This window comes from Neophocaena asiaeorientalis, unplaced genomic scaffold (genome assembly GCF_003031525.2).
Source record: "Neophocaena asiaeorientalis asiaeorientalis breed wild unplaced genomic scaffold, Neophocaena_asiaeorientalis_V1.1 scaffold82, whole genome shotgun sequence".
Classification (NCBI taxonomy): domain Eukaryota; kingdom Metazoa; phylum Chordata; class Mammalia; order Artiodactyla; family Phocoenidae; genus Neophocaena; species Neophocaena asiaeorientalis.
The window spans coordinates 1692178-1718200 of NW_020173068.1; the positions used below are offsets into that span (position 1 = coordinate 1692178).

At 53.3% G+C, this 26023-nt stretch overlaps 5 protein-coding genes across 9 annotated transcripts in view; 2 read left to right on the forward strand and 3 right to left on the reverse strand.

Annotated features, from left to right (window-relative positions):
- Positions 1-1481, reverse strand: part of VPS16 (VPS16 core subunit of CORVET and HOPS complexes) — a 22068-nt gene extending 20587 nt beyond the window's left edge. Inside the window, exon 1 of one of the 2 annotated variants that reach the window (XM_024743080.1) lies at positions 1336-1481. In XM_024743080.1, coding sequence (XP_024598848.1) covers positions 1336-1388 — 53 coding nt within the window. In that variant the 5' untranslated portion in view covers positions 1389-1481. Of the gene's footprint in view, positions 1-1116; positions 1251-1335 lie in introns of those variants that run through there. The other variant, XM_024743081.1, reaches the window with a different exon arrangement.
- Positions 1482-1519: 38 nt separating this feature from the next.
- PCED1A (PC-esterase domain containing 1A) lies at positions 1520-6563 on the forward strand. 3 transcript variants are annotated; one of them, XM_024743083.1, is made up of 8 exons: positions 1599-1664; positions 2234-2378; positions 2906-2985; positions 3094-3332; positions 3427-3577; positions 3674-3941; positions 5561-5827; positions 6177-6563. In XM_024743083.1, the coding sequence occupies exons 2-8, from the start codon at positions 2255-2257 to the stop codon at positions 6422-6424; spliced, it is 1377 nt and encodes a 458-aa protein (XP_024598851.1). In that variant the 5' UTR covers positions 1599-1664; positions 2234-2254; the 3' UTR covers positions 6425-6563. The 3 variants fall into 3 exon arrangements, with proteins under 3 accessions (XP_024598852.1, XP_024598851.1, XP_024598850.1); XM_024743082.1 differs by lacking the exon at positions 1599-1664 and adding an exon at positions 1826-1924; XM_024743084.1 differs by having other exon boundaries at positions 1520-2378; positions 3695-3941.
- A 7745-nt stretch (positions 6564-14308) lies between these two features.
- Positions 14309-14952, reverse strand: TMEM239 (transmembrane protein 239). Of its 2 annotated transcripts, XM_024742868.1 has the most exons (2): positions 14915-14952; positions 14309-14833 (listed from the first exon to the last, which is right to left on the reverse strand). In XM_024742868.1, exon 2 carries the CDS (start codon positions 14765-14767, stop codon positions 14309-14311), a length of 459 nt encoding a protein of 152 aa, XP_024598636.1. In that variant the 5' UTR covers positions 14768-14833; positions 14915-14952. The 2 variants fall into 2 exon arrangements, with proteins under 2 accessions (XP_024598636.1, XP_024598635.1); XM_024742867.1 differs by lacking the exon at positions 14915-14952 and having other exon boundaries at positions 14309-14905.
- A 571-nt stretch (positions 14953-15523) lies between these two features.
- CUNH20orf141 (chromosome unknown C20orf141 homolog) lies at positions 15524-16108 on the reverse strand. The gene is given in 3 exon segments (XM_024742883.1): positions 15524-15761; positions 15847-16036; positions 16039-16108. Coding segments are annotated over 3 exon segments (498 nt in total).
- A 6073-nt stretch (positions 16109-22181) lies between these two features.
- The window catches only part of CPXM1 (carboxypeptidase X, M14 family member 1), a 6316-nt gene continuing 2474 nt past the window's right edge, over positions 22182-26023 (forward strand). Inside the window, exons 1-8 of the mRNA XM_024743123.1 lie at positions 22182-22395; positions 23686-23847; positions 24035-24144; positions 24252-24391; positions 24497-24587; positions 25214-25364; positions 25450-25538; positions 25867-25990. Coding sequence (XP_024598891.1) covers positions 22224-22395; positions 23686-23847; positions 24035-24144; positions 24252-24391; positions 24497-24587; positions 25214-25364; positions 25450-25538; positions 25867-25990 — 1039 coding nt within the window. The 5' untranslated portion in view covers positions 22182-22223. The remainder of the gene's footprint in view (positions 22396-23685; positions 23848-24034; positions 24145-24251; positions 24392-24496; positions 24588-25213; positions 25365-25449; positions 25539-25866; positions 25991-26023) is intronic.

A 26023-nucleotide genomic window follows, 5' to 3' on the forward strand; every position in this document is an offset into this window, starting at 1 on the left:
TAAAAAAAAAAAAAAAAAGAATCAGAAATAAACAACAAATGCAACAGAGCTCTAAAAATTGCATCAAGGCATTTGTCCACCTCAGAAGTGTTAAGAGCTGACATTTTGTGTATTAAAGATTACAGTGAAAATTTGTAACGTGAATAACAATGGTATACAGTTTCACTAGCATTAACAGTTGTCTTCTATTGAAATAAGACCCCAACGCGATGCCTTTGTGATCTTTAGTTGCAATCAATAAAGTATTTTTTTAAACTTTATTAGGCAACCACTACATAGCAGGCACTGTTCTAAATATGCACTGGAGATAAAGAGATGCAAGAAATGCTCTCAGCCCTCAAGGAATTTGGTTTAGCAGAAGAAACCTATACAAACATTGCCCTACTGTGCCATACATAACAGACCTTAGCACTGGGTCTTGTGAGACCCAAAGGAAAGTCAGCTGAAAGTCAAGTCTGTTGGGCTTAGATCAGGGAAGGTTTCAGAATGAACCCTTAAACTAAGTCCTGAAGGATGAGTAAGAATTCTCCAGTGAAGTAAAGAGGGAAATGGCAGTGCTCACAGAAGGAACTGCAGGCTGGTGCGAACACAGGGAGCCCTGAAACGTCATGATGTGTTGGGATCCTGTTCTGTGCAACCGGAACACAGATTTGGGTAGGAGTTGAAGAAGAAATTGAAGTCGAAGTTGAAAAGACAAATAAGGCCGGTTTATAGATATAACACGAGAAGGAGTTTGTACTTTGTTTTTCAAAGAAGAGAAGTCATTGGAAAAAATCCTAATTAGGGTAATGATGTGATCAGTCTACACTTTAGAAAGATTAGTGGTTTAGGACTCCACGACTCCCATGAGAGGGCTGCCCCTAGGAGGGGGTCCTCACTCGTCCTGCCTCTGGATTTAGTGGCGATTCGCCTCCTTCTCCCAGCCTTGGTCAGCACTGTTACCCCGCCCGCCGTGCAAGCAAGCCCCCGTAGGAGCACCCCTGGTCTGACTTCAGCAGCACTTCCCGGCAGGAGACCGATCACTCACTGTCACCCGTGGGCGGCCACCCTCAAAGTGATCTGAGCATCCTTCCAGAGGCTGACAGCCCTGGGCTTCAGTTGGGCTGTGCCGCTTACCTGTGTGACCACTACGGTTGCCTCAGTTTCCTTCTCCGGAGAAGGGGAAGGCCCGGCCCTAGGTGGCTGTGTGTTAAGTGGTAGACGCCGCGGGAGAGCCGGCGAGGGGCGGACCCCAGCGCCGTAGAGACCGCGACGCGCGCGTCCGTTTCCGCTCAGAGACTCAAGCCAGGCGAGCGGGATAAGCCAGACCGTGGGAGGCAGGGCGGGGCGACTCACCGGTAAAAGGCAGAGTCCCCAAGCGGGTTCCAGTTCGCGGTGTAGCAGTCCATAGCTGGTGCAGGTGGCAGCCAGCCAGCGCCGAGGTGACACGCACCTAGCGCGGGCTCCAGGCAGGCACTTCCGCTTCCGCCCGTCCGGGTCACGTGGCGACGCCGCGGCCACGGCCGTCACCGCTGTGGGCGGCTGCACTTGGCCGCCGCCGCGCCCCTCCCACGCCCGGGTGGGCCCGGCGCTGGCTCCTACTCCCCACGGCGGCCACCCCTGCTGCCTTCCTGTCCCCTCGGGCGTCGGGCAGAGCAGGACATGGGTGACCGGAAGTGGGAGTTGTGAGTGTCGCAGCCCGGGGCGGGGAGGGCCCAGGCGCTGTCGGGCCTCCGCGACTCACGCATGGAGAGTGCTGGGCGTCGGGCTGCGGACCGACCGCTAACCGGGACGCACGGGCTCTGCGGGGCAGAGACTGTGCTGAAGCGACCGGCCTCTTCGGGCGCGGGAACATGAGGCCAGGCCCGGACCCCGCTGCGGGAGTGGCGCGCGGTGTGAGGGCCTGCCCGGGTCGCGGGTGAACGGCGCGGCGCCCCGGGACTCGGTAATTGGCGCGAGCGAGCGCGCGCATGCGCGGGGCGGCGGCGGGCACGTGGCGGGGCGCAGGGCTGCACCGCGCGGGAAGCGCCTCGGTGTCCTGGAGCCCTGCGGGCCTGGCGACCTCCTGCCTCATGTGCCAAGTGTAATGGAGACCGGCGCCACCATGGGCCCCACTCTGCTAACGCCACCTGGTCCCTGTAGCCCAGAGCAGCCCTGAAGGGGCCGCCGCTGGTCTCATTTATTCCGTGTGGGCCCTGGAGCCAACCTGTCCTGAGTCCCCACCCTCGCGCGGCTTAGTGGCATCTCCCGGCAGTCCGTCGTTGTTGGCGGCGTCATGGTCTTCTGTCTGGAGAACGAGGAAGCGCGCTGCCCGCTGGGAAGCACCATGGTCCAATTCCAGGCCTCTGAAGTCCAGCAGCTGCTACACAACAAGTTCGTGGTCATCTTGGGGGACTCAAGTGAGTGCCCTTCTAGAATCACACTTCCCGGTCCCACACCTGCAGCCTCTTTTCTGCATCTGAACCCTCTGCCTCCATCTCAAATCACCTTCCTGATACCTAGTCTGGAACAGTCCAGTAGGTTTTCTCTTTATTTCCCTAACGCCTTACACAGGTGTCCTGACAGATGTAGCCTGTCAAGCTTTTCACCCCATCCTTGCTCAGCATTTTTCTTCCTGACAGTCCCCCACAATGTCCCTCATGGAAGCAGTGGATTGTGCCGTCTGTCTCTTGGGTGACTTGGCTGACTTATTTCTGCTAGGTGATCTTGGGTCACTATATACTGAGTTGAGAAGTGATGTACAGCTAGAAGGAACAGAGATAGTGCCAGGACTTTGTAACCTCACCTTCTCTTCTGTCTCTAAGTCAACACTCCACAAAGGTGGTGTTGGGCAACCCCAGCCCTGGGAAGATGGGAGGCCTGGATTTGGAAGGAGCTGGGGTGGAGTGCAGCCTGCCTCAGCCGCAGGATCTCTGTCTCCCTGCAGTCCAGCGGGCTGTGTACAAAGACCTGGTGCTTCTGCTCCAGAAAGACTCACTGCTCACAGCCGCCCAGCTGAAAGCCAAGGTGAGGGAAGCTTGGTGGCCATGCCAGTGGTGGGTGGGCACAGACTCTGGCCTGGTAGGGTCCTCCTCCCTGGCATGGGTCTGACTAGCTGGGTCGGGGGGTGGGCAGGGGGAGCTGAGCTTTGAACAGGACCAGCTGATGGCTGGGGGTCAGCTGGGTGAGCTGCACAACGGGACACAGTACCGAGAGGTCCGCCAGTTCTGCTCGGGTTCTGGCCACCACCTTGTACGCTTCTACTTCCTCACCCGCGTTTACTCCGAGTACCTCGAGGGAATCCTGGAGGAGCTGACGTATGGGCCTGCCCCGGACCTGGTGATCATCAACTCCTGCCTCTGGGATCTCTCCAGGTTGGGGCAGGGGGAGAGGGAAACCAGGGGTGGAGGTATGGCTCAGAGGCCACCCACCCCTGTGCTCTTGCCCACCCTTTGTGCTACCCAACAGGTATGGCCGCTGCTCGATGGAGAGCTACCGAGAGAACTTGGAGCGGGTGTTCATGCGCATGGACCAGGTGTTGCCAGACTCCTGCCTGCTGGTGTGGAACATGGCAATGCCCCTAGGAGAGCGTGTCACTGGGGGTTTCCTTCTGCCTGAGGCAAGTGACCAGAGCCCCTTAGGATAGAGGACGGGGCAGCTGACTGGTAGATAGAGGACCCTCCCTCCCAAACCTGCTTCATTCTGTGGCTCTTAGATGCTGCACTTTATCACTCAGCTCCAGCCTCTGGCAGGCTCTCTGCGGCGGGATGTGGTTGAAGGGAATTTCTATAGCGCTACACTGGCTGGGGACCACTGCTTCGATGTCTTGGACCTCCACTTTCATTTCCGGCATGCAGTACAGCACCGTCACCGGGACGGTGTCCACTGGGACCAGCATGCCCACCGCCACCTCTCACACTTGCTTCTGACCCACGTGGCTGATGCCTGGGGTGTGGAGCTGCCGAAGCGTGACTATCCCCATGGTGAGCCCTACCACAGGTGGGGACGGTAGTGATGCAAAGAGGGCCCTCAAAGCATAGGGCTCATAAACAACAGGACAGAGATCCTCAAGGGGAGTAGAGGCCCCTTGAAGGACCGTTTGTGGATCCTGAGTGCTCCTTCCTTCCCCTGGGTTTCTGTATGGTCTAGCCGTGTGGTCACCTATGTGTATGTGAGTGAGCATTGAGCACATAAGGCAGCATGTCAGAGACCCTTATGCTACAGATAAACGGAAAAGGAATGGGAATACTTTTAGATAGGAGTAGATGTGGGGGGTGGAAAGGCAGAAACAGAGGAAAGGTAATCCAGACAGTGTGGCAGAAACAACGAAGCCCCTTGGCTGGTGCTGTCACCCCCTCAGTTCCTGCCTGCTTATAAAGGGAACATCGTGAGTGATTGTTCCATGTCTGCTTCTGCGCTGGATCGTGTCCTCCAAGGCTAAGGTTCCTGCCTCACTTGTTGACAACTCATCCCTTTAAGCCACTTGTCTAGGACAATTGCTGTGTACATACTACCTACAGGATAGTGTTTACTGAATTGGAGACACGAGTCATGTTAGAAGGCTGTAGTAGCATTAAAGGATGTGAGGGCATAGAGAGGTCAAGAATGTCACTTTTAGCCTGGAGTTGGAGCATCAGGGAAGTGAATTAGGACCTTGATTATATAATAGTCCAATTTCTTTGTTTTTTTAGGTGAGAACTAAATCTCATCTAAATCAGTTGGAGAACTGATCCCCAACAAATGAAGGGTTGCTCTAAAGGTTGTAAGGCTAGTTTATCGTGGCTCAGGTCTTCTGAATCCAGTTTGGAGCCACAGAAATAGGAACATCAAAGGGAAGAGTTGGGTGGGAAGATGAGTTGGTAAGTTTGGTTAGGGCAGATCTCTTTGAGGTACTGTGAAGATGTTGAGTAGATTTGGAGTCAGTGATGCCCAGCAGGGAGATGGCAGCTGAGGGCATGAATGTGAACAGTGACGGAAAGAGAAAACAATAGCCATGTTTTGGAGTTGGAAGGGAAGAGGGGCTGATGGAGGAGACAAGGGTAGAGTCACTTTCAGGGAGGACAGAGGCTCTTGGCCACGTGACTTGTCAGGAAGCAAGGAAGTGGTTACATTTCATAGGATAAGTGTTGAAGGAGTGGAGTAGGGTTAAAAGAAGTAATGAGCAGTTGATGGAGAGAATGGCACCTGGGCAAAATACTCTTTGTGGGAGGAAATATGAAAGGAACAAGGGCCTACTGGGAGAAGGAAGTGACAGGATCTTTGTTTTTAAGAGAGACGGTTTACTAAGCTTATTTATTGGTCTGTGGCAAGGAGCTGGGAGAGGAAAAAGCTAAAGATACAGGAGCTGGGCAACAGAGGGAGGAGACTGGAGGGGAGCATGAGGTCAGAACAAAGGCAAATCCACTGACTATTGAGACAGGCAGGGTAGAAAGAGTGCAGCTTGGGTTTGGCCTGAAATGAGAGGGGATGAAGAAACCTGGGTAGGAAGTAGAGGGTGCTGTGTTCTCCAAGAGGAGGGAGTAGAGGTTTAGAAGTGTGGACAGCCACAGTTCAGGGCGGCCTGGCTCCCCAGCCCTACCTAAAACAACCATCCCATTCCTAGACCCATGGATTGAGGACTGGCCAGAGCCGGATCATCTCTTCCAGGGGAGCCAGGGGCAGACCCCAGCCTTCAGGGAGCAGCTGGCCTTGCCCCCACCCTCTCCTTTACCCCTTCCCATGCATTTTCCCTACCCTCTTCCTCAGCCCTCCCCACCTCCTCTGTTTCCACTCCTGCCCCAGGATCCCCCTTTTTTCCCAGGCCAGCCCTTCCCACCCCATGAATTCAACTTTAATCCAACAGAAGACTGCTCGATGCCACCCCACTTAGGTAGGTGCCTCTACAACCTCCCAGCACACCTTTTCCAGCATCCCCTTGAACCTCCCCCATCCTAGCCTCCTGTGTCCAGGTGGGCTGAGAGGAGTTGGGTAGCCCTTGTGCCCCCCAGGCTTGGGTTCAGTCACAACTGAGTCTGGAGCAGCATCTGTTAGACTCATTAATTAGCTCATTGATTGTCACAATTTCCTGACTTGGAAGTAGGGGAAGTAGTATTGCCATTTTGCAAATGGGGAAATTGAAGCCCAGAGAAACTCACCCTGGAGGACCAGAACTGCCTGAATGCAGAGCTGGGCTCACCCTGGCCAGAAGCCCACTCTGATAATGGCTGGTTCTTTTGTAGGATGTAGCCCCGGAGTGAACTTTGTGCCTGGCCCCCTGCCTCCTCCAGTCCCCAGCCCTATCCCCCATGGTCAGCACCGGGGCCTGGCCGTCCACCGGGGGATGCCACGCTGTATTCACACCAGCCCCTACCACGTGCCAAGGACAGGGGCACCCTGCAGGCAGCGTCCCAGACACTCAGACAGGCTGATCCATACATACAAACTGGACAAATGGCCTCCTCCCCATTCGGGGATGTGGCCTGGGTAGAGTGGATCTTATGCTGGAGCTGAATGTGCCAGTGGCCCTGCAGTGCCTGCTTGCCACCCCAGGTGCTGGGCCAGGGTATCTTGCTATGCCTGGCATTGTTGTTGTCCATTGCTGTCACCAATAAAGGCATGGAAGAACAGAGTAGCATCTTTTTGTGTAAGGGAGTAGGTCTCCCAGCCATGATCTTAAAAGTTGGGGAGCCTGCCTCTGGGCTCTCTGCGACCTTGGACCTTTTAACCCACGCTGTTTAGAAATCATTGAATGCATCCTTCCTACTGTCTCACTTGTTTACACCCTCACCAGAACACACGTGTACTTAACAAAGACCCTGGAGGGGTTCTCTGTTGTCAGCAGCTCTTTGGGATTGGGAAGTATCAAGGGCTGAGTTGAAATTGTCAATATTTTATATGCAGTTTGGAATCTGGCTAGATCTCACCTATACCAGTCTCATACATTCATGTGTATGTTCAACACTCATCTGCTCCTGGAGATACAAGACACCTTGCACAATTTCTTGGCACATGGTAGACACTCATTAAGTGGTTGGAACTAAACAAAAAGCTCCTGAGCCCATGTGGGAGACTGATTAGAACCCTCCTCCTCTCAGAAATCACCCAAGCAAAAGTGAAAATGAGAAACAGAAATGTAAATACCATATCTGATGACCAGGAAAGAGCAGAAACTCCAAACAGTGAATTAGGTGGATAGGCTGAAAAACGCAGTGGAACCACTGCTTGATACAAATCAGTTTGGAAATTCTTGGGCAGCATTTACTAAAGTTGAACATTTATGTACTCTGTGATTCAGCAATTTCACTTCAAGAGAAATGAGTACATCTAGACAGATTTACCAAAAGACCTGTGCAAGAATATTCATAGAAGTTTTATTATAGTAGCCAAAACTTGGAAACAAGCCAAATGTCCATCAACAGGAGAGTGGGGACTTCCCTGGTGGCGCAGTGGTTAGGAATCCGCCTGCCAATGCAGGGGACATGGGTTTGAGCCCTCGTCTGGGAGGATCCCACATGCCACAGAGCAACTAGGCCCATGTGCCACAGCTGCTGAGCCTGTGCTCTGGAGCCTGTGAGCCACAACTGCGGAGCCTGTGTGCCACAGCTGGTGAAGCCCGCGTGCCTTGAGCCTGTGCTCCGCAGCCGGGGGGAAGCCACCGCAATGAGAAGCCCGCGCACTGCAATGAAGAGTAGCCCCTGCTCACCGCGACTAGAGAAAGCCTGCGCGCAGCAACGAGGACCCAATGCAGCCAAAAACAATTTTTTTTAAAAAAAGAGAGTGGATATTCGTCCCATACAATGGGATAGTAATAAAGGAAAACAAATGCTGATAGATGCAATGACATGGATAAATCTCACAGATATAATGTTGAAAGAAGCCAGAAACTAGAGTACATTTTATATGATTTTATTCTGCATGATTTCAAGAATAGGCTAATCTGTGGTGATAGAAATCAGAATTGTGGTTACCTTTTGGGGGAGGTATTGATTGGGAAAGGGCATGATAACTAAACAAAAAGCTCCTGAGCCCATGTGGGAGACTGATTAGAACCCTCCTCCTCTCAGAAATCACCCAAGCAAAAGTGAAAATGAGAAACAGAAATGTAAATACCATATCTGATGACCAGGAAAGAGCAGAAACTCCAAACAGTGAATTAGGTGGATAGGCTGAAAAACGCAGTGGAACCACTGCTTGATACAAATCAGTTTGGAAATTCTTGGGCAGCATTTACTAAAGTTGAACATTTATGTACTCTGTGATTCAGCAATTTCACTTCAAGAGAAATGAGTACATCTAGACAGATTTACCAAAAGACCTGTGCAAGAATATTCATAGAAGTTTTATTATAGTAGCCAAAACTTGGAAACAAGCCAAATGTCCATCAACAGGAGAGTGGGGACTTCCCTGGTGGCGCAGTGGTTAGGAATCCGCCTGCCAATGCAGGGGACATGGGTTTGAGCCCTCGTCTGGGAGGATCCCACATGCCACAGAGCAACTAGGCCCATGTGCCACAGCTGCTGAGCCTGTGCTCTGGAGCCTGTGAGCCACAACTGCGGAGCCTGTGTGCCACAGCTGGTGAAGCCCGCGTGCCTTGAGCCTGTGCTCCGCAGCCGGGGGGAAGCCACCGCAATGAGAAGCCCGCGCACTGCAATGAAGAGTAGCCCCTGCTCACCGCGACTAGAGAAAGCCTGCGCGCAGCAACGAGGACCCAATGCAGCCAAAAACAATTTTTTTTAAAAAAAGAGAGTGGATATTCGTCCCATACAATGGGATAGTAATAAAGGAAAACAAATGCTGATAGATGCAATGACATGGATAAATCTCACAGATATAATGTTGAAAGAAGCCAGAAACTAGAGTACATTTTATATGATTTTATTCTGCATGATTTCAAGAATAGGCTAATCTGTGGTGATAGAAATCAGAATTGTGGTTACCTTTTGGGGGAGGTATTGATTGGGAAAGGGCATGATAGAACTACCTGGGATGATGGAAAAGTTCTATCTGGCTGGTAGTTACATGGCCACACAAAGACACACAAATATGTTAAAGTTTATTGAGCCAGAGACCTCCCTGGCAGTCCAGTGATTAAGACTCTGCCCTTCCAATGCAGGGGTATGGGTTCAATCCCAGGTCGGCCTGCATGCCGTGCAGTGAGGGCAAAAAAAAATTTTTTTAATTGAGCCATACCCTCGATATTTCTGCATGTTATTCATGTAAAATGTATGAATTATATGTCAATTAAAAGGGAACCAGTGGAGTTCCCTGGTGGCCTACTGGTTAGGATTCACTACCATGGCCTGGTTCAATCCCTGGTCAGGAGCTGAGATCCCACAAGTCGTGCAGTTTGGCCAAAAAAAAAAAGAATCAGGATATCCAGGAGTGGTTTAACATTAAAAAGACACCTAAAAATTTAATTCACCATATAAACAGAATAAAGCAGAATAAGTAGTCCTTGTAGTAGATGAAGAAAAAAAAATTTTAACATTCAACATCCACTCATGATCAAAACTGCTACTAGCAAACTAGGAGTAGAAAGGAATTTCCTTGACTGGATAAAAGTTAACTATCAAAACTCCACAGTAATTCTTAATGGTGGAAACCTAAAAGCAGTTATTTCAAAATCAGGATCAAGTCAAAGTTACCTGTGAACAGCAATTCCATATACCATTGTCTGGGAATTCCAGCTTGTATAGTCAGAAGATGAACACAGAGGAAGAGGACCTATTCTCATAACATCTGGCTTTTAGATGGATGTGGTATCCTTGGGTTTAGAGGGCTTCACAACTTACATATATGTTACAAATATTTTGCAAGTATACAGTATCACATATCAATTTTTAAAACTTTTTTGGTTTTAGACATTTGAAGACACAGGCCAGAAAATATGATAAAAGCTACAGCTCCTAAGTTCTTCTATTTTGAAGATGGAAAATATTTGAAAGGTAATAGAAATGTTTGCTCAGCAGAAAATAACTTGTCCAAAGTTGGTTGCATCCATATCCTGACAGAACCTTACAAAAGACAGGTCTTTAACCCCGGAAGGATGGAATAATAGAGTAGGGTTAGGACAGCAGTCGGAGACAGTGAAGCCGGCTAGATTGGGCCCTTCCTTCTCCTGGATTCTCATGAGCTCTGCCCTCGATGCCTCTGGGTTTCAGGCTGGGGAACTCAGGCTAGAGTTTTGGGTTAAGGAGATTTTGAGGAGTCAATGAAGCCGCCAGTGGGCCGGAGATGCTCCTTCCTGGCCCCAGGATCTACTCTCTCCGCCACTGCCGGCCCGGCCCGGGAGATACCTCTCCCCCTCCTCAGTTCCTTCCCACACCCAGCCAAGCCCGACTCTTCGTAGCCAGAGCTGGAGGTCTCCGCTAGGGGAGCAAGCCATGCACCGAGTCAAGGGGCTGCGATTCCGGGGGTGGGGTGGAGGTTGGGGGGAGGTGTTGATTTACGGGGGTGGCTAGCACTTACCCTATGTGGGTGCCCACAGCCCTCTGATCCCTGGCAAGGCTAGGAATTTCCTTCCCAACATCAGGCCCATGCCCACCCAACTGTACCTCCACGGTCAACGCGCGAGCTCGGCGCTCTCCAGCCGTCGCCCTGACCCCTCTCCCGCGCACCTGAGCCTAGAGGTCGCTCCTGGGGCAACCTCCCCGCGCAGCGCAGGTCTTCTCCTCCTCCTCCTCCCCCAAGGATCCAGTCGGCCCCCTCCTTCTCTGTGGCCACGGACTCTCGGCGAGTAGTGCTGCTCCCCTCACCCGCTAGCGGGGGCGAGGCCGCCCCCTTTCCCCGGCACAGAAGCGTCTGGGTGAGAGCGCCCCCTCCCGGCTTCACGTAGCTGGTCCTGAGCGGTTCCCTGGGCGCCGCACCGCCTGCTTCCAGAGACCCCTCTTCTTCCCTCTAGGGTGGCCACTGACAACTCTAGCTCAAGTGGAGCCCCCAGCCTTATGATCCCCCTTGACACCGCCCTCTCTGACCCTCCCGCATCCTGGCCGCTCCTACTCATTGCTCCCCGGTCCTTGGGGCAGAGGAAAGTCCTACCGGGCGCTCCTGCTCCTAGGCGCCCCCCCAGGGTGCGTGTATGCCGCTGTGGATCCTCTCTCTGCTTTCTCACATGCAAGGCCCCTTGCGGCTGACACCTCCTCCACTCCGGTTCTTTATGCTCCGCCTGATCTGATTATTTTTCTGGCCAGGCCACGAGCGTTACTGGAACCCCACCCCATCTGAGCCCGCTGCGGGGTTGGATGGGGTAGGGCCAGCAAAGAAAACTCACCCAACCTCCCAGGTCACTGAGGCCAGTGGGACAGCTTTCCCTTCTTGGCCCAAACGGAAGGGCTTAGAACTTCATTCTAGCATGTTCATTCTCCCCAGGCTTGCATTATTAAGCGTTTTAAGTCTAAATGGATGACTTTGTCTACATTTAAAGTAATTTCAGGAGTTATGTTTTTCTTTCCTCTCTGCAAGGTCCCTCACTTTATTTCCTTTTATCTGTGTACTCCATCCATCCCATTTGGCTGGCTCTAGAGTTCGCCATTCCATTCTATTTTTTGTTCTTATCAAGAAAAAAAAAAAAGAAGAAGAAGAAAGTGTCTGGTTTTGTTGGCATGCATTTTAAGTTTGTGTGAAAAAAATTGCATTATTTTTCATTCAGCTTCTTTTCACTCAACACTAGGATTTCAAGATCAATCCATATAGTTTCCACCCTTTCTAACTGCTGCCTCCTCTCCACAGTGCTCATCCACCATGTTTCACATTTTCCATTTCCTGCCACCACCAGTGAGTGCAATCATCATTCTCAGACGTATCCCCTCCACATATCCCCTCACCTGCAGCACTTCTCACAGTGTGCAAAGTTATCCCTTGGGAGTCTTGTTAAAAAATGCAGGTTCTGATTCATCACACCTGGGGCGAGGCCTGAGACTCTACATTTGTAGCCAGTTTACAGGTGATGCCTATACTGCTAGCCCTGGGACCACACTTTGAGGAACAAGGCCATTATGGGCCTCTGTGAGAATTCATTTTGGGTTGCTGGGTCACAGGGTATGTGTTGATCTAATTTGATAAGTATTGCCTATCTGCTCTCCAGTCTGGCTGTGCCACCCTACCCCACACCAGCAACGCAGGAGGGTAGAAGATATATATTTATGTGGGGAAGGGAAGAAGGCCTTCTCCTTGCTCCTGCCAAAATCCTGCCCCCCAGTGTGTCTGGTCTGGGCCGAAACCTCCTCTCTCAATCAGAGTGGCCCCAAGGCTCTGGAGTGATGTCCCTGGCTAGCAATGCACGGCCAAGTCAATGATGGGCCCAAGATTGGCATCCTGGCTTCATCTCTGACAGGAGCTTAAAGAACAGGCATTGAGAAGCCCTGGGGTCTTCAGTTAGGTTATATTTCCTCCATTGCTTTCCCTTTAGTAGCCTGTTAGGCTGGACTAGGACTCAAAACAACCTGGCCTTGCCATTGGCAAGCAGCTTTCCTGTGCCTGACTTCTCATCTCTAAAATGGGATGGTAACAGCATAGCTACAGTTTGTGGTGTGAGAAGTCAGTCCAGAAACTTTGCCTCACATACCAAGTGCCCCACAGGGGCCCCAAGACAGGTGTTCTTGCCTTTGTTTTAACCAAGAGGAAAATGAAGTTCAAGAAGGCTTAGCAATTTTTACCAAAGCCATGGAGCTAGAAAGTGACAATGCTGGGATTCAAACCCAGCTTCAGCTAATACACCAGAGCCCGTGCTAACCATGAACCTATTCCACCTCCATGTCCTGCCTTTGCCCTTGCTACCAGGTCATATTTCAGGGAGAACTGAAAGGAAAAAAGGAGGACTGTGTCTGGGGTTTCAGGAGCTGCTGTTGATGACCAGTGGCCAGATGACCAGAGTTATGAAACTCCGCAGCGAATGGGTTTTAGCAAAAATGAACCTGGGTTCTAGGGGCTGGTCCCCAGGGCTTGAGTATTTAGCTGGCAGGAGAGGGGCCTTTTGGTTGAGGGATTTAGGAACAGGGATTTTAGGGTTATGTATATAGTGGGGTCAAGACTAGATTGGGGAGGGTCAGGGATTAGGTGGAGGTCTGGAGTGAGGTGGGGGTCAGGTGGTGGGTCTTATCTATCAAATGTCTTACCTGTAGTAACTGATCACTCACTGTTTTATTTGGAGGGTTAGCTGATGTGTGAACAGCCAGCATCCTGGGCATCAAGGGATGCCACCTTCCAAGGCCCTCCTGGTGCTGTAAGCAGCTTGTTGGATTGGTTTTAGAAACCCGTGGGCCATGCTTTCCCCACTCACATAGCTGTGCAAGACTTTTCCTGGCACCAAGCCCCAGCCCCAAGCATTTCACAATCAGAAGAGTTCGACACCTGCATATTTTGAGATTTCATGGCATACAACCTTTTACATTTTGTTCACATTCGTCCATCCGCTGTTTACCATGGTAGGGCCCTAGTTGTATCCATGACAGAACATTTCTCTGAAGGCCTGGAGAAGCTTCCTGCTGTTTAGAGTTCAATACAATATCGTGCAGTTTTCTGGTCTTTTCAAAGTACTTCACACATAGGTATTATTGCCTTTGACTCACAACAGCTCCATGACAGGACCCACTTAATACCAAGGCTCAAAGAAACTAATTGGCCAAGGCCACACATTGCATAGGTGGGTGAAATGGGACTTCTTGTTTGTTTTTCCATAGCAAACCTCAGGAGTCTTAAAGAGTAAGTGCTCTCTGGGAACCTCACTACACTGGTTGGCCCATTTCCCAGAGGTGGGGATGTGGACTGAGGCAGGAGGTAGGAAGTCTAGGGAGTGGGGGAATGCTTAGGCAGAAAGGTCCGGAAGGTGAGTTGGCTGAGGTCCCATGAGGCTTCTGGCTAGACCTCTCGCAGCTAAGTTTCTGTCAGTGGGCCCTTTCTAGAGCCTGGGGAAGTGGAAAGAGGAGGTTGGTGGGGGGAATGGCAAATACAGAGGTACCTAAGTAGTCCTCTATGAGTCTGAAGCTGAGACAGTTGAGCAGCTGCAAAAAAAAGATGCCGCCAGCTGCTAAGGGGGCCCCAGTGGTGTCACCACATGCATGTGGGAGCTCTTGACGGCTTGGTCAAGCTCTGCCCCTGGCTAAGCCTTCTGCCCTAATGTCTCTTCTCAAAGTCCCTGCCCCCCCACCCCAAGTACCTGCAGCATCAGCTTGAGGGAGGTGCCCAGAGGTCAGGACAGCCTACCCTGCCAGTTCCAGCAACATCATGCATGCCCTGACCAGTCCCAACTAAGGCCTGAAGGTCTGGGGCCTGCTGAGGCAGGAAGGCCCTGGTCCCAACTGCCCTCCCTCTCCCCTGGGCTTCAGGCCCTAGGCCAGGGCTCAACAGACACAAGCAGCAGGATGGGGTTGCCCTTCTATTGGTCCAAGTCCTGAGCATGGCTTGGGTGAGACATGCAGGTGAGGAGGCCCACGAGGCTCAGCAGTGTGGAGAAAAGCAGCAGGAAGGAGGCAGTGAAAAGCAGGGCGGGGAGGGCACTGAGCACCAGCAGCAGGACAGCCGGCAGCAGATGGAGCCATGCTGCAGCTGCCACGGGCCACAAGGAGCTCAGCAGGTGGGAGCCGGTGGTGAAGAGCGCGTGGCACAGCATCAGCACCAGCAGCAGGTAGAGGGTCCCCTCCAGACCCCACAGCACACACTGCAGCAGCGGTTGCCGCCAGCCTGACGTGGTCCACCACTGTGTCCAGCTTGGGGGCACATGGCACACGCACCAGCGCACCCAGCCCTCCCGCGTGACCCAGGCCGACCAGGGCACCGCACGCTGTGGCCCCTCACCAGCCCCGATGGCATGCGTCTCCACTCGCGGCTGCTGCATCACCTCTGGTGCACCTGGGGAGAGAGCCACGCCAGCTGCAGGAGCAGCCCTGGAGATGCCTGGCACCTTAGGGTGGGTGAGGGTGCAGGGGTCAGGAGGGTACCAGCATGGGTGTGGTGGGGCTTTGAGCTGGGGCATGGGTCTTACCTCTGGGCAGAGCCACCTAGGTCATGTTGCTTCCTGCAGCGTCCAGCCAGAGTGGAGCCCCCACTCTCACTGCCCCCACCCTTCCCAAAGGAGCCCCATTGTGACCTGGACTAGGGTGGGTCCAGCCAAGAGAGGAAACACTGCAGGATGTGAGGCTTACCTGAGCCTCTTTCATGGACCCTCCAGGCTGGCAGGGAGCCTGGTGAGCCCACAGATGTAGTTTCTCATGTTTTCTTATGGAAAGACCTCTCTGGATCCCTCCTTTCCCTGCTGGCCAATATCCAGTCCCAATCCACTCTCTTACAGTTCTTTCTCTCTGGACCCTCATTCTCTAGAACCACAGTGGAGGCCAGAATAGTGACCCCTAACCTAGAGGTTCTGAGATGGCTCCATTCCCTGCACTGGGCTCCCTGTCCCTTATCTCACTTTTTACTGATGCCCTCGGACTCAGACCTAGGTATCTACTGTCCACATTGTGGGGAGACCTCAGAGGTCCCCCAAGGTAGGTGCAGGCTGGGGGATAAAGGAGTATTCTCCCACCTTCCCAGACCAGGGTGGAGGAAAGGAGGCCTGAGGAAACAGCATTGTCAGTGTGTTTCCGGAGGGCATTCAAGCCCAAGGATGGAGGCAGAAAGCCAGGGCAAGCAGTGCCAAGGGCATGCCGTGGGCTCCCAGGAGTAGCCCCAGGCCCAGGAGCAGCAGCAGCAGAGCCTCCTGGAGGCTGAGTCGTCCTGTGACTGCCACTGTGGGCAGGAGTGGAGCCTGCTGCTGCCCTGGACCCTCGCCGGCCCCCTGACTCTGGCCTCCTGTGAGATGTGTGTGCTGTGGCCAGGTGGGACCTGCAGGCCTGTGGAGAGAAAGGGTGGCAGCTGGGCTTTGGGAGGTTGACCCCTTGCTCACCTGCCCAACCTGCCAGGCTGCTGTCCACTTACCGGTGGAGCAGGTCGAAGGCCAGTAAGCTGACCAGTAGCAGCAGCAGCGAGGCTGAGCCAGCTGTGGAAAAGACTGCCCGAATTGCCAGCCCCAGTGCCCCCAGCCCTAGGACACTGTCCAGGACCTGGGCCTGGCTAGGGCCCCAGGGGGACACACATGGACCCACTGGGCTACCCGATCCCTCCCCACACCCACGCCCCTGGAAGGGACTGGGACAGGATAAGCAAGGGCTTTGGGCCTGGGTAAGCAGAGGCGGGTCATGGAGGGAGGTGGAGGTTACAGGAAGGACTAGGGCTGGGAAGAAGTATTGGGGGGAGGACCATGGGAGGGGGTGGGGCCCTGGCAGACACTCAAGGGTGAGCTCAGGCAGTGGGGAGCTGGGCTCCTTAGAAATCTCCCCGTCCCCACGCACCCACCCACCAAACCCTCCTCACCCCCTCCCACTTCAGTCAGCCATTCTGGTGGGTTGGGCGGCTGGAGCATTGTGACCTACTGCCAGGTGGGGACCTGGGGTAAGGGGCAGGCTAGTGCTGGTTCTGGCCTCATAAGTAGCGGGTAGCTTAGTCAGAGTTTAGCCAAAGGGAGGTCTGACTTTTGAGAGCTAAGACTAATCCTCTTGTCTTTGCTAATTCTCCGCCCTAGGGCCCTCCGGTGGGGATTTGAGTTGCCAGGAAGGCATTATAACCCCATCACCACCTGGGCAGCTTACCACAGGATGAAGGGCTGCTTGTCTCTCGGGTTCCCGGGGCTGGTTGTCCAGGGGCAAGTCACTCAATCTGTCTGTCCCCAGCTCTCTCCCCTGAAAGTAGGGTGAGGCCTGTGGGCTCTTGTGGGGGATTTTTCAGAACTGCAGTCCTGGAATGCAGAGATAGACTCTGCCAGGAAGCAACCAGAGGCTTTCTGGGGCAGGGCTCCCACATGACCTACCAAATGGGGGTGGGGCAGGAAGGGGCTGTTTAGCTGTTTGAAGCATTGCTGTTTGTGGGAGGTGTTCTGGATACTGGCATTCCAGAAATGGCACAGAGAATGACTGTAAGAGGGCTACAACATAGTAACCCCAAAATTGGAGATTAAGGTCACCCTCCAAGAATGAAATTATGGAAAATGAGCATGTATGAAGGGATTGGTCACCTGGAAAGGAAACCTATCTCCACTAATAATCTGTAAATGGTTACAGAGGTTCAGTTTAGTGACTTGAGAGGCAAGAGTGGAAATGGGTCATAACTGAGAGAACTTAATCCTTGTTCACATATCATACTTCGAAGGAAAACTGATGGAGGTAGGGGTAGGGGGACAGTGACCACACAGGCCCTAGGAGAGGAGGAGACAGAGCAAGGGTCCGGCTGCATATCTGCCTCCAGGGGATTCTGTTCAAAGATTCAAGCCTGGTGACCTTGAGATCTTTGGTGGTGGTGAGCTCAACAGTCATAGAGCCAATGCCCCCAGCCCTTGGAACCATTCATTGATTGCCTTTCTCTGAGTCTTCCCAGAGCAATAAAGCAATGCCCACAAAATTCTGAGGGAAAATGATTTACAACCTAGTAACATATCTGTCTAAACGATTATCAAGTATAAGGGTAGAATAAAGACATTTTAAGCCAAACAAGGTTTCAAAAACTTGACCTTGCATACACTCTTTCTTAGGAAGCTACTGGAGCATGTGCTTCAGAAAAATAAGGAACTAAACTAAGAAAGAAGTGAGGCTAAACACAGGAGAGTGGTGATGAGAAAGACCTGGGACATCAGCTATGTTTCCAGGCGAAGAAAGCAAGCAACCCAGCCTGGAATCAAAAGATAGATGCTCCAGGAGGGATGTCTCCAGAAGAAAATGAAACTGATTATCTGCTGGGTTTTTTTTGTTTGTTTTCTAATTTATTTATTTTTGGCTGCATTGGGTCTTCGTTGCTGTATGAGGGCTTCTCATTGCAGTGGCTTCTCCTGTTGCAGAGCACGGGCTCTAGGCGCGCGGGCTTCAGTAGTTGTGGCACACGGGCTCAGCTACTCTGCAGCATGTGGGATCCTCCTAGAACAGGGCTCGAACCCATGTCCCCTGCATTGGCAGGCAGATTCTTAACCACTGCGCCACCAGGGAAGTCCCTATCTGCTGTTTTTAGACATATGCAAAATGTTTAGTTTTGTTGGAAGCTTTGGGATTGAATTAGCAACTAGTGCCTTGAAAACCAAGCAAATGGTAAAACAAAGTAATTGCTAACTCCAGGGAACAAAAAAAGTTGAACAATAATCTTTACATGGTCATAATATAAGCACTGAATATTGACTCCAGTGATTTAGTTCTTTTGGGAGGATGGCAGGAGGAAATGTGTATGTGTATTTTGGTGTATGTTGGGGAGAGGGGTGGTAGGAAAGCTAAATCCTTAATTCCATAGCAGGAAATCCACAGATAACATCTAAACATAAAAATCCAAGAAATAGCAATAGAAGCATAAAGGTAAATACAAGAAGGAATAACAAACAGAACTAAAAGTGGTTGACTTGAGAATAGAGAAGCATAGAGAAGAATCTTCTGTTACAGGCCTATATGTGATTTACCTTTAAAATTATATTCTACATGGACTTCCCTGGTGGTCCAGTGAGTAAGACTCCACACTCCCAATGCAGGGGACCCAGGTTCGATCCCTGGTTGGGGAACTAGATCCTGCATGCACGCCACAACTAAGACTCCGCATGCTGCAACTAAGAAGTCTGCATGCTGCAACTGAAGATCCTGCCTGCCTCAACTAAGACCTGGTGTACCCAAAATAAATAAATAAATATATTTTTTAAAAGGGTCTTAAAAATTATATTCTGTAGTATTCCGATTAAAATGATTTCATTTAAAACAAGCAAATCAGTATAGGGTCCTTTGGTGGAGATCAGGAATATACCCTCCCAGGATGAATGAAATACCAATTTCCTAATGTTACGTGGATGTCCTCATATGGCTTGAGATAAAATTTCCAGTAACAGCATCAAACACCATCAAACTCAGAAAGCTGTGAATCTCATGTATTTTAGATGGAGTTGCTCTAAACCTACACCTAATGCTTCTCAGCCCACCTGAATCTCCTAGGGTTGAATCCTCTGGGGATCTTTTTAAAATGCAGATTCTGATATAGTAGGTCTCGGCAGGGATTCTGCATTTCTAACAAGCTCCCAGGGGTTGCTGATGCTGTTGGTCCTCGGCCACACTTTGAGGAATAAGGCTCTAGAAGATGTTGATGTACAAAAGAGAGATAGCTGGGGGAGGTAGTGGTGAGGGGAGACGGGCACGTGGGGAGATGCTTCTAGGTGCCACAGGAGTCCCCATCAAAGCTCACCTGCATCATAGGGAGAGCACTTAGTGGGGAGTGAGTACCAGGGACAGGAGATTAGGAGGCACAGAGAGACAGCAGATTTGCCTACTTCTCAATTTGTACAGCCAGACACATAGCCTCCTCTCTTCTCTTGATAATGTTTTATTCCATCTGCGTATGTGGGAGCAAGAGGACTGTGTTAAGCTGTTTCCCTACCTTTAATTCATCTGGTAGTGGCCCCCAGGAACCACATATTATCTCACTTCACAGCAACCCAAAGAGGAAGATATTATTGTTCCCATTTTACAGATGAGAAAACTGAGGCTCGGAGAGGTAAAATTACCGCCCAAGGATACGCAAACAAAATGAACAGCAGAAGTAGGATGTGACATTAAGCCTGTGTGGCACCAAAGTCATCTATCATCTCTGCCTCCAGCCACCTGACCACACTGGGGAGCAACCAGGAGAGTCCCAGACCATCCCTTAAGCCAAAATCCCTTTGGGGCAGGTATCTCCACCCAGTCCAGCTCAGTCTTGCTCATTTGTGCTTTGCAACATAACCTTGCTCTCGGGAGGCCACGAAAAAACCTCCACCTGGCTCCCAGGGCTAGAGATCTGGCTGTGCAAGTACCTGCACCCTGGAAGCCGCCACCTCTAGACCCTGCTTCTGGACTTGGTGCCTTTGCAGCTCTAGGCAACCAAATGGCAAGGGCCAAAGGCAGCAGCTGAGCAGGGAGAACAGAAGGGATGAGCAAGTTAGAAGGGGCGTGAGAAGGTGGGAGATTGGTGGGAGATGGCCAGCATGCCCCGTCCCACCAGTCTCTTTGGGGGCAGGTCTCCCAGTTCATTGCTGGCCAACTCCTTTCCTGTAAAACCTGGCACTGTTGAGGAGGCCAGCTTCCCTCCAGCCCTGGGTTCCCTCTAACCTTGAACATATTATACACATACTTTTGAGCACTGACTAGAGACCAAGCACTGTTCTAGGCCCTGAGGTACAGCTGTGAATATTTGGGTGCAAAAGGCTCTTGTGGGGCTGCTTACCTTCTGCTGGGTGGGAGTGGGGACCCAGACAAAGAACACATAATAAATAACACAAGATATATTCAGAGAGGGTTGAGTACCTTGAATCAATAACAAAACAGAGTGAGAGGATATAGTACGTGTAGAGGCTGGAGTTTACTTTTGTCAGAATGGTCAGGGAAGTAAGTAACATTGAAAGGCCATCTGAGTGATAGGATACAAACTTGGTGAACCAGTGCAAAGGCCCTGAGGCTGGATGGGTCTGGTGCATTGGAGGAACACCTAGAATGCCTGTGTGGCTGGAGAGATATGAGCCAGGGGGAGAACACAGGGAGATGAGGTGGGAAAGCTGTGGGTGGGGAAGAACATTTTCAGGAATAGCCTGGAAGGTGAGCGCACTAGGACAATTTGGCTGCGGTGTAGGGAAGGGCTTGGAGGAGGTGGGAGCCTCAGGAGGCTGACCTGTCCTAGCCAGGTTCTGCCCCGACCCTCTTGCACCACTCTGTGAAACTTGGATGAGGGTGGGGCCCGGGAAGTGGGCAGACTTGGTTTTGGCGGGAGGTGGAGTAGTCCTCAGGACTCGTACAGACCCGCTTCTAGCTCCACAGAGCCTCTCCCTGCCTCCCACCTCTGCGAAGCCTGGGGCCGCAGTACCGTCTTTCTGCCGCTGACTCGGCCCGGCGCTTCAGGGACCCTCCGCTTCGGCATGCCTTCCTTGAATTTTTCTAGATCCTCCTCTGGTGACTGGGACCCGGCAGTAGTGTCCAGGCGGGGCGCTCTAAGGCGGGAGCAGGACCCGCGGGGGCCCTGTCCCAGTTACTCCCTTTCGGGGGTTCTCTACCCAGAGCGCATGGGGTGGACCAAATGCCTTGAGGAGCTCCGGGACTCGAGTCTATGAGATCGTTCTTACTGGGGGTGGGTCTCAGTTCCAGGAGCGCATATTCCTTTCGAGAGATCCGACGAGATTGGTGCTGACACGCAGATTTAGGGTAATTCAAATTGTTCATGTGGGTAGTGACCTTGCAGAAAACATTTGCTCAGGGGCCCCGCGCACTCCGGAGGATTCCCGGCCACCTCTGGGCATCTCTTCTTACTTGGGGATGGCAGTGTCTCCCCGGCGGGATCCTTGCAAAGGCAAAGCCCCGGCCAGAGGCGCACAGTGGACGAATGCCTTCCTTCTGGGGAGGCGACCCTGGTGTGGGGGAGCCAAAGGGGACATCGGAGGGGGATGGGGAGGGTCCTGCGCTCTGGAATCCCGGGGTCGGAGGTGGTCCCGAAGACACAGACCCAGGGCTGCCGGCTCCCAGAGGAGAGTGAGGCGGGGGAGGGCAGGACATGCATCAGCCTCGCCCTCCACCCCCTGCCCCAGCCCGCTGGGCATAGGCTCAGACGCCTCTACTCGGATTATGTAACCCCGGAACGTGGCAGCCGGGTGAGCAAAGGAGAGGAGGCTGGGGAAAGGAAGAGAGAGGAGAGGCGGGGCGCCGCGGTGGGGGGGTGGGAAGCACCGCCTCTAGCTGGGCCCCTTGGGTGTCCTTCAGAAGAATTCCTGGAGAGCCAGCCCTCCCCCACCCCGTACACCAGCCGCCGCCTCAGTTTCCTCTCACCCTTCTTTCCGTCCCACCCGTCCTGGCAGGGGGTTCTGACTGGATAGATTTCCCTCTCGGGTTGTAGTTTCCTCCCCAAAGTTCTCGGCTTCGCTACCTAGGCTAAGTCAATTAGCCGCCCTGAGCCTCAGTTTACCAGTTTGTAAGATGAGATTTGTCTGAGAGGCCACGGGTAAAGCGCCTGGCACGGGGCATGGTACACAGTAAGTGCCCACTGTGGGACAGGCGCACAGGATCGCGTGGAATCCAGGGTGCAGGGTCTTTGCCGAGAGAGGATAATATGTGGTAAAAAAAAACCAGGGTCCGAGGCCAACTAGCGGGCTGTGGGCGTGTCGAAGACCGCAGGGGGCGTGCGGCGGCGGCAGGAAGGGGCGGGGGGCTCCCGAGCCCCAGCAGGAAGAGGCGAACCCACCGGCCATCGTGGGTCCAGCGCGTGTCCTCACTTTGGGCCCAGCCATGTGGGGTCTCCTGCTCGCCTTGGCCACCTTCGCGCCTGCCGTCGGGGTGAGTCTGGGGGCGTCCGGCGCCTCAGTGCTGGGCCTGGCGTCGCCCGCGACCACCGAGGCCCCGGTCTCGACCCCGGCCCCGCGTAGCAGCCAGGCAGAGCTGTCCGCAGGGAACAAGAACGGTGAGCTCCCGACCCACGGCCCGCTTCTTCCGCGGGCCGGTTGTCCCACTCCTCCGCCCCCCGTGTGGCGACCCCTCCCCAGCACGCGCACACACACCACACATACGCCACACACGCCACACTCCGTGCCCAGCCCCTGTGTGGCGACCCTTCCCCACGCACACACGCTCCCTGCCCAGTACAATGGCTGCTGAGTCAGCAGCCCCAGTTCCCTGCCAAACCAAGTCAGCAGTCCTGGGACAGGAACCAGTTGGATGCTGCCTCTTCCAGCCCCAAACTTTCCCTTTTCACAGATGAGGAAACTGAGGCCAGAGCCAGGAGGAGGGGAGAAAGAGGTGCAGACAAAGGAGGAGGGTGCAGAGCAAGACTGAGGGCAGGGCCTGGAAGGAAAGAACCGAGGAAGGGAAGAAGAGCTCTCTGCCAGGAGGAACGTGGCACTGCCTGGGGAAGGGAGGGGGAAGGCTGCCTGACTTCCCACCTTTTCAGATGTGGGAGTAAGAGGAGGAAAGCAAGGGGATTGGCAGCCTAGGAGGGCTTCTTGGGAGAGGCAAGTGGAACTGGTCCTGAAGGGTATCTCTGAATTAGGAAGAGCTGAAGAGGAAGGCATCCAGGAAGGAAACAGTCTGTGCAAAGGCAAAGGGCACCTAACACAAAAATGTACAGCATGTTCTAGGGGCATCTGTGGAGCTAGGCTGGGTGGGGAACTAGTGGCACCTGCCCTGTTCAATGAATGCTTTGTACTGAAGGGCAGGCAGGGCAGGGGTCCAGCTCTGGAAGGCCTGAGCACCCGGGCAGACATGGATTTGAGGACAGGACATCTCAGCTCAGACGGCAAACATAATGATGGAGGTGGTACAGAGGCTTTGGGGCATGAGACCGAGTCTGGAGCTAAGGAAGGCTCCTTGAAGTGTATCTGGGCTGGGATGCAAAGGAAGAATGGGAATTAGGCAATAAAATCAAAGGTGGTGGATGACAGGGAAGCGGACAGCCGGGCAAAGAAGGAGTTAAAAAACCAAATTCAGCTCTTTGGAGTAAGCAGATAGTTCCTAGTGGCAGTGTAGCTCTCTATTGGTGAGGGCCAAGCCGTCAGAGGGGAGAAGGAATCAAGGAAGTGGCTGGAGAGATAGGTTGGGGGTCAGCCTGTGGGCCTTTAAGTCCATGCCAATGTTCTTGGATATGTGTGGTGGGGCCTGTTGTGGACTTGCAGGCTTTCTTGCGCTGGCAGACCTCTCCATCTGGGGTTTTGTGTCATCCTTTCCCTCCCTGGTGCTCTGCCTCCTTGGTCCCCAGGGACCTCAGAACAGCATGTCCGGATTCGAGTCATCAAGAAGAAAAAGATCATTATGAAGAAGCGAAAGAAGCTAACTCCCTCCAGACCCCCGGTGACTGCCAGGGCTTCAGTGACCACCAGCCCTGCCAGGACCCTTGACCTCCCTGAGAAGCAAGAACCAGGTACCACCGTTTCAGGGGCCCTGCCCAGACTTGCAGTCTCTGGGGCACAAACTAATGTAGCTCTTGGTCTCCTGGGCATAGACATGCCCCCAGCCTGTCCAACACACTGGCAAGCTTAGGCTCAGCTTCCTACGTGCTCTGACCACTCTTTCTCTGGTCCCATTTTACTGCTCTGTCCCTGTCCCAGACTGTCCCCCTTTGGGCCTGGAGTCCCTGCGAGTTTCAGATAACCAGCTTGATGCATCTAGCAGCCAGTCCTTTGGTCTTGGACCACACCGAGGACGGCTCAACATCCAGGTCAGCAAGGCAACCCCTAGGACCTACTTACTTGCCCCTCCCACCTTCGGTTAAGGCTTACCCCATACTGCCTGCCTGGTTGTGATTACTGTGTCCTGTGCCCACAGTCAGGCCTGGAGGATGGTGATCTTTTTGATGGTGCCTGGTGTGCCGAGCGGCAGGATGCCGAGCCATGGCTTCAGGTGGATGCTAGGCACCCCACCCACTTCTCAGGCATTATCACACAGGGCAGGAACTCCATCTGGAGGTGAGGCAGGATATCTCCAGACCAGGGAAGTCATGGGCAGACTCAGGAGGACTGGGGTGGGAGTCCTGGGAGCCACCCATCATCTTTACCCATCTTTCCTGCCAGGTATGACTGGGTCACATCATACAAGGTCCAGTTCAGCAATGACAGTCTTACCTGGTGGGGGAGTAAGAATCGCAGCAGTGGGATGGATGCGGTGAGAGGTCGCATGGTGGCTGGGGCCCTCTATGCTGAGAGTTGGGCTCCTGGCCCACTGTAGGGTGCTGGGCTGGGCTGGGGCTCCTCTGAGGACAAGGAACAGGTGTCCACTTGGGCATCCCAGGAGAAGGGGGGTTGTTGTCAGGATGGGTGGCACCCAGCAGACAGCCTTGGGAGGAAGGCTGCTTTGGATGCCTGTATCCTCCCCCAGTCCTTCCTCCATGCCACAGCCTCCTGCTGGAACACCCTTTCTGGTGATGGGCCCCTGGTCCTTGCATCACTTCTCACCTCCTCATAGCTCTGGCTTCCCCATCTCAATGACCCCTTTTTACCCCAGGCTACAGTGTGGGGTCCTGGCCACCTCTAGGATTGGCTGCTCCTGAGTCACATGGCCATATTGGTCTAATGAGCTGTGACCAAAATGGAAAGTGTGGCTGCCTAGGGCTGCCTGCTGGCAAAGGCTGTGGGCAGCGGTCTGTGTTTGACACAGTGGGCAAGTCTCCAGCTGAGCCTACCGGGGTGGATTTTTCATTGAGCTCAGCGGCCTGAGCTCCTTCCCTGGGCCCTCCGCCAGGCTGGCTGCTGGGGTTCAAGCCACCCTTACAAAGAACTTGATGCCCCCAGGTATTTCCTGCCAATTCGGACCCAGAGACACCAGTGCTGAACCTCCTGCCTGAGCCGCAGGTGGCCCGTTTCATTCGCCTGCTGCCCCAGACCTGGCTCCAGGGAGGTGCATCCTGCCTCCGGGCAGAGATCCTAGCCTGTCCAGTCTCAGGTGGGCTGTAAAGACAAGGGTTGGATGGGCAGGGCGCACCCTCCACTGGGAACTCCCCCTTTATTGGGAACTCATCCTCTACCAGATCCTAATGGTCTGTTCCCTGAGGTCCCTGTGCTGGGATCCTCCGACACACTGGACTTCCGGCATCATGATTATAAAGCCATGAGGAAGGTAACCCCTATGACCCAGGAGGGAGGGATCTGCCCATCTCAGGTCCTCCGCCTACCAGGGCATAACTGGCTATGATTGCCCTCATGTCCACCCTCATCTCACCCTCCTGTTGACCCCTAAACTGCCCCAGTTTCCCTTGTTATGGTGCCTCCCTTATTCTGACCCTTCCTTCTGGTCTGCTGCTGCCCACTCCTGTACTGTGCCGTGGTGTCCCCATCTGTATGGGCCACCACAAGCTTTTGAAGTCCTTCCGTGGCCACATGTGGTCTGACCCCTGGGTCTGATCCTCCCATGCCCTGCACCATGGGAGGTGCACTACACCCCCCAGCTGATGAAGCAGGTGAACGAGCAGTGCCCCAACATCACCCGCATCTACAGCATCGGGAAGAGCCACCAGGGCCTGAAGCTGTATGTGATGGAAATGTCGGACCAGCCTGGGGAGCATGAGCTGGGTACTGGCAGGTGGGGTGGGAGAGGTGGGCACA